General features: G+C 34.3%; 1 protein-coding gene across 1 annotated transcript; it reads right to left on the bottom strand.

The window, feature by feature from the left end:
- Window positions 1–7,255: 7,255 nt before the first annotated feature.
- On the bottom strand, window positions 7,256–10,630 carry LOC131049061 (pentatricopeptide repeat-containing protein At3g26782, mitochondrial). The gene is made up of 2 exons (XM_057983068.2): window positions 9,018–10,630; window positions 7,256–8,792 (listed from the first exon to the last, which is right to left on the bottom strand). Exons 1-2 carry the CDS (start codon window positions 10,446–10,448, stop codon window positions 7,302–7,304), a joined length of 2,922 nt encoding a protein of 973 aa, XP_057839051.2. The 5' UTR covers window positions 10,449–10,630; the 3' UTR covers window positions 7,256–7,301.
- Between the last annotated feature and the right edge of the window lie 1,384 nt (window positions 10,631–12,014).

The raw sequence follows: 12,014 nt of genomic DNA on the forward strand, positions 1-12,014 counted from the left end.
CCGAATTGAAATGTGTTTTGTTCTTGAATGTAGTTTTAGATTCTTGGAAATATTTATGGCATTGGTATTGTCAAAAAAGATAGAAATAGGTTCATCAAACAATATTCCAATGTCCTTCAAAGTTTGTTTCATCCATAATACCTAAGTACAACAAGTAGCAAAAGCAATATATTTAGCTTCAGCAGTAGATAGAGATACTGAATCATGTTTCTTACTTGACCAAGCAACCAACTGGGGTCCAAGGAAAAATGCACCCCCACTTGTACTTTTCCTATCATCCACACAACTAGCTCAATCTGCATCAGTATAGGCAATAAGAGTGAAATTAGATCTTCAGGGATACCATAGGTCATATTCTTCTATTCCTTTTAAGTATTTGAAAATTATTTTCACAACAACAACATGTGTCTCTCTAGGATCTTGTTGGAATCTAGCCACAAGACAAACAACGCGCATGATATCTAGCCTAGTAGCAGTCGGGTACAATAATCCTCCAATCATTGATATGTATATGCTCCAATTAGTCTTTGGTGATTCAACATATTTTCTTAGCTTACAACGAGTAGCCATAAGAGTACATATAGGTTTAGCATTTTCAATTCCAAACTTCAACATTTCTTTAACATACTTATATACCATCATCCTTGTAACTAACTTGTAAACCAAGAAAAAAATTCATCTCCCCAATCATGGACATTTCAAACTCTTCTTTCATCTCATCAAAAAAATTCTTGCACATACTATCATTTCCTTCAAAGATTATATCATCCACACAAACAACTACAATCAATATATCATTTTCTTCAACCTTAAAATAGAGATTATTGTCAGTTGTACCTTTTTAAAATCCTTGTTTTAGCAAATACCTATCAAGCCTTGCATACCAAGCTCTGGGAGCTTGCTTCAATCCATAGATCACCTTCTTCAATTTGCAGACCGTATCCAAAGTATCTAATAGATTGAATCCTTTTGATTGTTCTATATGCACTTCCTCTTTCAGTTCTCCATTCAAGAATGCAGACTTCACATCCATCCAATAGACCTTGAAATCCTTGTGTGCTGCAAAATCCAGAAACCATCTGATAGCTTCCATTATCATTGTAGGATCAAAAGTTTCCTCAAAATCTATACCTTAAACTTGTGAATAGACTTTACATACAAGTCTTGCCTTGTTTTTCACTGTGTCCATATTCATCCAATTTGTTCTAAAATACCCATTTAGTTCCTATCACTTTGTTAGCTGGTCTTAGGACAAGTTCCCAAGTCCGATTCTCTTAACTTGTTCTAATTCTTCTTTCATAAGTTTCATCCAATGTTTATCATTACAAGCATCCTTTACTATTTTCAACTCTATCTCTGAAATTAAGAATAAGTTCACCTATTCTTCAGTAGCTTTACTTCTTGTGATAACACCTTTGTTCTTGTCTCTAATAATTTTTTTATCTAAATGATTCTTCTGCACATACCTCAAATTCTTAGGAGCAATTTTTGGAGCATCTTCCTTATCATCATGTACTTATGTTTCTTTAGCCTTTTTCTTCTTCTGGTTTAGCAGTAGACTCATCAAATTCATATCCTATCTCTACAACTATATTCTTCAAGGCGTCTTTATCAACCTTCATATTTGTGCTTTCAACAATTCTTCTTAGTCTTTTGTTATAACATATGTAAGCTTTTCTTTTAGTATAGTAGCCAAGGAATATACCTGCATTGGCTCTTGTGTCAAACTTTCCCAAATTTTCTTCATCTCTCCTAATATAGCATTTACTTCAAAATAATCTGAAATATTTCATAGACAGAGTCCTTCAAAACCAAAGTTCATAAGATGTCTCCCATGATTTCTTCTAACTTACACTTTGTTAAGTGTGTATATTGCAGTGTGTATTGCTTCCTTATAGTAGATTTCCGATAGACTTGCTGTGTTCATCATTGTTCTAGCAGCCTCTTGAATTGTTTTGTTTATTCTTTCAACTACACCATTCTATTGCAGCGTCCTAGGAGCAGACAAGTGTCTTCTTATCCCATGATTCTCACAAAAGGTATTGAGTTCATTAGAAGTAAATTTTCCACCTCTGCTAGACCTCAATACTTTGATTCTCTTACCTATCTCATTTTCAACCATGACCTTGATTTTCTTAAACTTTTCTAGAGCTTCAGCTTTTTCTTTTAAGAAAGTAACCCAAGTCATTCTAGAGTAATCATCAATTAAGAGCATGAAATACATGTCACCTTATTGATTTATTGTCCTGGTCAGACCACAAAGATCAATGTGCACTAATTCCAATAGTCTAGTAGAAGATTGTTCCTTACCTTTGAAAGTCCTCCTTGTTTGTTTTTTAACTTGACATCCTTTGCAAATATCATTAGCAAGCTTTGTAATCTTTGACAAATGTCTCATAGCTTGAATCGAACTAATCCTCACCAGATTATCAAAATTAATGTGACACATCCTCTGATGCCATAACCAACTCTCATTAATCTATGTCATTAAGAAGTATCCACCAGCAGTCCTCAATTGATATACATTTCCACTTGTCCTCTTTCTTGTTGCAGTCACAATTTCAGACTTTTTTTCTGATTTCACACCCATCATCCTAAAAAACAAGATTATATACCTTTCCACACATTTGACCAACACTCGAAAGGTTATGATTAAGCATTTAACATAAAAAAGATTGTGCTTATTATGTATACCATCAAAACTTATTGAACCAATTCCAACTATCCTATTTGTCTGATCATCTCCAAATCTAACAACTCCATCAATTTTTTTAAATTTTACAAACTTACTCTTGTCCCCAGTCATATTATTTGAACATCCATTATCAATAATTCACTCATATTTATCTCTTCTAGCATGAAAAGTGGATACAATCGTACTTTCTATTTTAGCAGCATCTTCTGGAGTTTTTTCCTTCACAATTTTACCAAGGTTAGCAGAACAAGATTCTTCCTTTACCACCAAAAATAAACATTCACTGTCTTCTTCATAATCAAAATCATCATCAGAAATATTTGCATCTTATTTAACATAATAAGTCTTCTTATTGAACTTTCCTTTGAATTCCTTATTCTTTTGTTTTGCAATTCTATCAAGACATCTAGAAGCATAATGATCTATCTTTCCACAACTGAAACTTTTAAAGGGGAATTTAGCTTTTTTTACTTTCCGGTTCCTTTCTTCATCCTTCTCACAAAGTTCACCTCAATCTCATCAATATTCTCTTCACCAGATTCCTCATCTTTCACCCATTTAGTAGCCTTGAATGCAGTTTATGTTCTTGCACTGGTAGTACCAAATTCTCTCATCTCAAAATCAAGTAAAGAGCTATACAAATATTCTCTATTATACTTGTTCTAATTTTGTGATTCTTCTATTGTTGAAACCTTAGAGCTATAGGGTTTAGTACAAGTTTTGAGTACTTTTTTTCTCGACTTCATCTTCTAGTAAGTTACCTCCAAGACTTTTGATCTCATTTACAATGTCATCTATCTTCTACAAGTAGATAGTTATATTGTTTGTCTTCTTCATACATATGAAAGCATTCATATTTAGTTTTAGCATTCTACAACTTAGCTTGTTTAACAATACCATCTCGTTCATTTAAGTCTTTTCTAATTTATCCCAAACTTCATAAGTAGACTCCAAAGATATAACTTTTGTTAATTAGGTCTTAGAAAGAGCACTAAAGATAGTAGACCTTGCCTTTTCATCATTTTCAAATTCCTTGATCTCATCCAGAGTGTTCACCCCAATCTGCAATTTAGTGTACTTTTGGGTAATCGACTTCCATACTTCATAGCCAAGAGAAATCAAGTAACCTTGCATCTTCACTTCCAGAAAACATAGTTGGATCCATCAAACATAGGAATTGTCAGTTTATGTGCCATCAAGATCTCCTCAAGCGATTAAGCTCTTCTCCAAGGAACCAAAGCTCTGATACCAATTGTTGAATGTTCTAACACACAAGACAACTAAGAGGGGGGGTGAAACAATTGTATAAATAAATCTTAAATATATTCCCTTAAATCAAATACGTAACAACTTAACTTTAACAATTAATCCACATAAATATATGAGCATGAAAATAGAGCACACCATATACAATGAAACACCAAATTTTATGTGGAAAACCTTGCTAGGGGAAAAACCATGGAGAACATTGTTCTCAATATATGAACACCCGTTAGGGTGACACCAGTCACGGTGATTTTTTACAAAGAAAGGCTCACTGTCAGAGGTTCACTACCAAAGGGCTCACTACTCGAAAGAAAGAGAGGTCTACTGTCGGAGGGCTCATTGCCAAAATGAAGAAGAATAAAAGAGAAAGAATCCACCACTTATGCACTTCTGCAACCGTAAGATCTGTAGATACCTTTGTTTCATTGCTTCTGGTAGCTAATACATGAAAGTTCACTCTGCTCGACACTTTTCACCAACTCACACAACAGTCATCAAACAATCAAGGAGATAGATCATCTTTCACACACCTTCATCACATTTCACTTTCTTTCACAACATCCATCCACACACACAAACACACCTTTATTTATATCATCCTCACATATCCAAAGTCTCCCAAGGTCGGCTAAGCATCTTAACATGCATTTTATACAGAAACATTGTCAAGCATACTAGTAAATGCAACTTCTTTAGCACAACAATCTAGAGCACCAAATTCAGAATATGACTTCTCTAAACATTGCTAAACAACATATCCAAACTGCATGAATAGATGTACAATATATAAGACATGCAGAGCAAAACTCTTAGCACATCTACAAAGAGAACTCAACATCAATTATACCAACCAATCACTAATGACAACCAAAGTATGTTGACATTAATGGCAACACATTAATAGCTCATTCTGATCAATTTTGCAACAAAGAGTTAGTACCCCAATAAATTCACTATTTTATAATCATCAATATGCCATAAGGGCAAGGTGAGGGAAAATGTTGGGTAGTTGTAGCAAGCCACCAAATTGCTAATGATATTGTAGAACATAGCCCTAGAAAGAGATGATACCACTTGTTAGGATCTAACATACAAAATACCTACAATAGAACAATAACATATGAAATTAATAAAATACTTAAAATATATTTTCAACAAGCTTATATTAATAATAAGAATTCAACGACTTATTGACGGGCAACTTCAAAACAAATCTCTATTGCAAAATATGATTCCAAAATAATATTTTATTTTTTAGAACATTAATCTATAATCCTCATTAGGAGTGACTTACAAAGTACAACCAATGTGAGATAAATCCACGCAATATAATATTAAATAAATAACTATACTACAAGTGTTACTATGTTTAAAATGGTTAGGATGTAAAAGGTGGATCTTTGTTTCACACATTTATTTTGAAATTGGACCTATGAAGACATTATGTTTCCACAAGGGTTTTACTATTTTTTTTTTGTGTAAATCCTTCATGCATTCCCATTCAGTTAGAGGAAAAGTCTCAAATCAGAAATATCTTTCTTTTTCCTAAGTTATCTAGGGTTCCTTAGTACATTTAGTCAACTTCTCTCTTTTACTCTTCCTCCTTGTCTTTTTTTTTTTGTTGCTCCTTTTTTGCTTTCTTGTGAAAAGTACACAAAAATACAAAATCCACTATCATATGAAGGTGCTGCACCTCTCACAAAAAGGGAAATCGACTTGTTGGCATTATACCTACATGTTTTGAATGCATTTCTTATTGTCCTTTAAATAGGTAACATGCATAATGCTAGAAGATTAAGGCAAAAAGACCAAACATTAATATATGCTAGTAATAATCAAAAGAAGGGAGCCACAAAACACAATTATCTTGAACAATCAATGTACCCAAGTGAAGAAAATACTCATCCAAGAGATTTTTCACCCCAAATCTCATTTTAAATTAGCAAAGCTTTTAGTGAATGTGGTGCCTCATAAGCCTTGTCTCACAATCATTAGCAAAATGAGATAATCACAACCAAATAATTTCGTGAATTAGATGTACTTCCACACCTTTTTTTAAATTGGATACTTATATTGTTGTGAAAATTCTAAACGTTATATAAAAACCATGTAATGAATAATAATCCCAAGCAAATGAAACAATAAAGCACTAAAGCAATGTTTGCATTCAATAGAAGGAAGATGTTAACACATCAACCCAAGGACTTTCACCCCAAACCTTGTCCAAGATTAACAAAGCTTTAATTACATGAATACTTTTTAAACACTTCTTGGAGAGAAGTTCTTTAGAGGCTACAGAATTTGCATCTAACTATGAATGGAATATATTATTAACCCTTAAACTAGGCAACGGACATGGAGTAGGAGTAGGAAACCAAGAAAACTCACTCCCATCTTTAAATGGCAAACGGAAATAGGCCAACTTGCACAAGAGAAGAACCCAACTTGCTCCAATGAGTCGTAATAAACCGAAAAATTATAGGAAGCAAAAAGACTAGATCCTTCTAAGAGGAATAGCCTATAAATATCAAATCAACACAGTTATGGGAGAGGAATCTCATAGCCACCCATACACCTGTAAAGCTAAACAAATGACCGTATGGAGGAAGAAACAAAAATTTCACAGGAACTTAGAAACTTCTTTAAAGTAACATAGGGAAACCCCTGCATAAAATCTAGTTGGAGAAACCGGTATGTTCGTAGCCAAGATACAGATAAGCTCTCTCAAAAGATAAAAACTCTACAATAGGTAGGTAAGAACCAGTGTCATGCTCTCCCTCCCCTCTGAGTTGGAACACCTAAGGCAATTTGAGCCAACTATATGGTATTGGAAAATGCGAAGAACTTTTATTTTCAATGTATAAAATAGACTAGTAGACTCAGCAAACTTTTTTGTCAAGGATATTCATTCGGATTCTTTATTCAAAGTAAAGATAGAGCACTGGGAATGACAAAATATTATAAAAAGATGCTCATAATCTACTGATTCAAAAAGATTTCGAGAGTACTTGACATCAGATTCATTATGATTCCTCACCTTAATCTTTATCGATGAATTTTCTGAAGCACGCCTTAAATCCAGGCCAAGCAAAAGAATAAATATTCAGTTACACAATTCCAATCCAATTTCCTCCAAAATCAACTTGGGTATTTTAAAATTAGAGGCCAGATTGAACTCAATTGCTACCACATTCATACACAATACACGTTAAGTTCTTATCGTTCTTTGATGGGGTTGAATACAAACTTAACAGAAACGAAATCTTACATATAGGGAGTTGGCCACTTAACAGATTATAAATTTTAAATTTTGTAATTGTAATAATTGATTTTAATACCATCACCAATAATCACCACAAGTACATAATCCATTTTCAAAATGGTGAAAACGGGTTGCATCCCTCACTACTACGTCTCGCATTACAATCTTGGAGATGAACTTAGTGGCATTGTGGCAATCTCCACATACACGAAGGTTCTTTGTGATCTTGATGGTTGTCCCAGCAACAGTATTAATAAGTCCAAAAGCAATTGCCAACTTTTCACTGTGACAACCCAGCATGTTAATTTTCTCCTCCTCCTCCACATCATGCAATACAAAGCTCTTGTCAGGAGTATACCCTGCCTCCTTCATCTGTCCAGCCAAGATCTCCAACGTTGCATAAATTTTCTCAGACTGAGGATGTGTTCTATCTCCTCCAACGAATGATTGAAGCTTATTGTTTAGCTCAATAGAGGTGCATCCTGGGGTTTTTTTCAATTGCCGATCTTTCATGATTGTTCTCATCTTTGCTTCCTCATCCCACCTGCCCACTGCAGCATAGATATTTGATAGCAATACATAGTACCCAGGATTTTCAGGTTCCAAGTGAGAAAGTTGTTTAGCTACATATTCTCCCATCTCAACATTAGAATGAATTCTACAGGCACCAAGCAAGGCTCCCCATATGCCAGAATCAGGTTCTAATGGCATTTTATGGATAAATTCAAATGCTTCATCCAGACATCCAGCACGCCCCAAAAGATCAACCATGCAAGCATAATGCTCCACTCTGGGTACGATAGAGTACACTCCGCTCATACAGTCAAAATAATGGCAGCCATCATCCAGCATGCCTGTATGGCTGCATGCTAGCAAAACACCAAGAAAAGTGACATGGTTTGGATTTATGCCTGCCTGCTGCATTTGGCAAAAAAGTTTGAGGGCCTCCTTACCATGTCCGTGTATTCCATATCCCCCAATCATTGAACTCCATGAGACCACATTTCTATCATACATCAAGTCAAACACTTCTCTTGCAATTTTTATTTTCCCACACTTTGCATACATAGCTAAAAGGGAATTCCCTACGCAGACAACAATTTCCAATCCTTTCCTAACTATGAAATTATGTATACACTTCCCATGTTGTAGAGCTCCTAATTGACCACAGGCAGATAGCACACTCATCAAGGTAACTGAATCTGGTGCAATGTCTGCCAATTGCATTTGATGAAAGAGTATTAATACCTCGTTAATAAGCCCATGATGGGCATATCCAGCAATCATTGCATTCCAAGAGACTACATTTCTTACAGACAATTTATTGAACAAATGGCGTGCAATATGTATATTCCCACAATTGGCATACATATCTATAAGAGCAGTTCCCACAGAGACATCTAACTCAAATCCATTCCTAATTATGAAATTATGAATCCGCTTGCCTTGCTGTATATTTTGTACATGAGCACATGCTGTAAGCAGGCTTACCATGGTGATAGAGTCAGGTTTTACATTTACCATCCGCATTTGATTAAAAAGCATAAGGGCTTCGCTATCATGTCCATTCTGCACATACCCAGCAATCATTGCATTCCATGAGACCACGTCTCTTCTGGACATTGTGTGAAAAAACTGGCCTGCAATTTCTAAATCTCCACACTTGGCGTACATAGATATGAGAGAATTCCCTATAGAAACATCCGACTCAAAGCCACTTACAATAATATAATTGTGTACGCACTTACCTTGTTGTAGGTTCCTTAAATGGCCACATGCAGAGAGCAAACTCACCATTGTGATTGAATCAGGTGCAACACCTGTTAGTTGCATTTGACGGAACTGGAATAATGCCTGATTATTGTGTCCATTTTGAGCATAACCAGCAATCAACGCATTCCATGAAACCAAGTTTCTGTTAAACATTTTATCAAGAAATTGTTGTGCAATATCTATGCTGCCACATTTTGCATACATATCAATAAGAGCAGTTCCAACAAAAACATCTGTCTCAAACCCACACTTGATTATATAACCATGAATCCACTTGCCTTTTTGCAGAGCTGCTAGATGACCGCATGCCGACAGGAAACTAACCAAGGTATATGAGTTAGGTTTTATGCTTTCCAGTTTCATTCGATGGAAGAGTGCCAAGACTTCACCAGCATATCCATTCTGGGAGCAACCTGCAATCATAGCAGTCCATGAGACTTCATTGCCCTGAGATACCTTGTCAAACACTTTGAGTGCATTCTCTATACTCCCAAATTTTAGATACATACTTATAAGTTCATTCCCTACAAGCACATTTGATTCAAAATTATTTCTAATTACATAATCATGAATCCACTTCCCTTGTTCCAAATCCTTCAAATTGGCATAGGCAGGAAGGACACTTGCGACAGTAATTGGGTTGGGTTTCACATCTGTCGCTTGCATTTGATTAAAAAGTTTCAGAGCCCAGTGGGGTTCCCCACTGCAGGCATATCCAGCAATCATCGCAGTCCAGGAGACAACAGTTCTCTGAGACATTTTGTCAAACAATCGGCGTGCATCCTCTAAAACCCCGCATTTAACATACATATTGACTAGCGCAGTTCTTACAAAAACATCTGCTTCAAACCCACTTTTAACAATGTGACAGTGGATCTCCATCCCCTCTTGTAGAGATGAAAATCTAGCGCATGCCTTGAGCACAAAAGGAAAAGTCATTTTGTCAGCCTGTATACCTGCCTGCTTCTGCATTTGGTAATAAAAAAAGAGTGCTTCTTCAAAATACCCACTGGTAGCATAGCCTCTAATCATGGCATTCCATGCATGCACGTTTGGTTCATACATTTTATCAAACAATTGTTGTGCGATATCTAAAATTCCAAATGAAGTATACATGCTTAAGAGTTTTGTTTGCAGGTAAATGTCGTGATCCAATCCAAATACAACCATGTGAGAATGAGCTTGTTTGAGAAATTCGACATTGCCGCAGCTCTGCAAGAATGAAGCATAGTGCTTAGGATTGAGGGGAAAACCCGGGTAGAGTACATATGCCAATAGAGGAGAGTCCTTACTCTCCGTGTTAATAACTTCAACTTTTTTTGGTTCTGATCCTCCATTGAAAGCAACAGAAGCAAAACCTTGCTGACGGATGAGCCGAGCTTTCCTACAACAATGCTGAAACTGATTGTAGTTTTTGAAGTGACGACTATAGTAGATTTGAACACCAATCATATTTGTTACAGAAATTCATGGCGACGTGTTCAATCATATCTGGGGAAATATTTCATTTTTTTCTCGTTCAATTTTTATCCTTTTTTTAATTTAAAGAAGCAAACTTTAGAGCTAATAATATCTTAATACTTGGTACAAACTCTGCCATCCTTGAGCTCAATGACATTATAAATATATTATAATATTATAGTAGATATTTGGTATTTTTTAAAGGGTGAATTAGCTATTTTCAGATCAAATCTCTTTATTAGGTTTGTTTTCATTGTGGAGAATTTGTGTTCATGGAAGAAAGGTCACAAGTTCAAATCTCATGAGGTAAGGTATGTATGTTTTAATTTTTTAATGAAGTGATTTTTAATTAATTTAACCAAAAAAAATTATTTTATAGATATTTTAGATATTAAGTTATCTTTTAACTGTGACAATTTATCTTTTATTGATGTGAATTTCACCATCTAATTTAAATATATTTTTAATTTTTATAACACATATTTCTTATTATATTTTTATTTATCTTATATTTTTTATTTAAATATTATAATAAATACTAATAATATAAGAAGTATATTATTAATAAAATTTATTTTAAATTATTGTTTAAAAACTTAATATAAATATAATTATATTATATTTATGTATATATTTCAATTAAAATATATTCATTTTTAAATTAAGTGTTTAAAATGATATTATTTAAGTATTATGTTGTCATTTTATGTCATATTCAAGGAAAATTCATGCTCTTAGTTTTTATTGACCTTTGTAGGGAATATGATAATAATTTTGCGTGGAATTATGAAGATGTTAGAAGTTTTGAACTTGGTTTAATCAAACACACCATTAAGTTGGATCCCAATGCAAAGCATGTGAGGTGAAAATGAAGGCCAATAAATATTAAGATTGAACTCATGATGAGAAAAGAGTTATCCAAACTTATAGGGGCAAAAATAATTTTACCAATAAAGCATTCCTCATGGGTAGCTAATCTAGTTCCTATTAGGAAGAAGAATGGGAACATTAGGCTTTGGGTAGACTCTAGAAATATCAATAAAGTATTTCTGAAATATCATTATCCTCTCCCATATATGGAACAAATTCTTCAATAGTAGCTAGAGTTGAAAGATTTTTACTCTTAGATGGTTATTTAGAATACAATCAAATCCTTGATCAAGAATCAAAATAGTTTAAAACAGACTTCAATACCAAATGAGGCACTTTTGCTTAGAGGAAAATAGCTTTTGGGTTATCTAATGCTAACCTACGACTTTCCAAAATTCAATAAATATGGCTTTCGAAGGCCTACCTAATTACATGAGTTGGTATATTTAGATGACATTACTATAATTTATTCAAAGCATGTGCATGAACACTTGGATCATTTGAGGAAAATATTTGATAGATATAAAGATTTTGGTGTATCTCTAAATCCTAAAAATGTGTGTTTTTTGTTCATAAGGGGGAATTATTGGGGCACATGTCTCAAATGAGGGTCTTCTCATTGATTTAGAGATGGTAAGCATCATTTAATCTCTTTATCTCCCAATTCATAAGGAAAGTCTTCAAAGT

Source organism: Cryptomeria japonica, chromosome 7, assembly GCF_030272615.1.
Source record: "Cryptomeria japonica chromosome 7, Sugi_1.0, whole genome shotgun sequence".
In the NCBI taxonomy this organism is placed as follows: Eukaryota; Viridiplantae; Streptophyta; class Pinopsida; order Cupressales; family Cupressaceae; genus Cryptomeria; species Cryptomeria japonica.

Coding starts and splice junctions, on each gene's coding strand:
- LOC131049061 (XM_057983068.2), bottom strand. CDS start 10,448: ATGATTGGTGTTCAAATCTACTATAGTCGTCACTTCAAAAACTACAAT. Junction 8,793..9,017: donor CACCTGATTCAATCACAATG/GTGAGTTTGCTC, acceptor GGGTATGTGCAG/AATGGACATGATAGCGAAGC.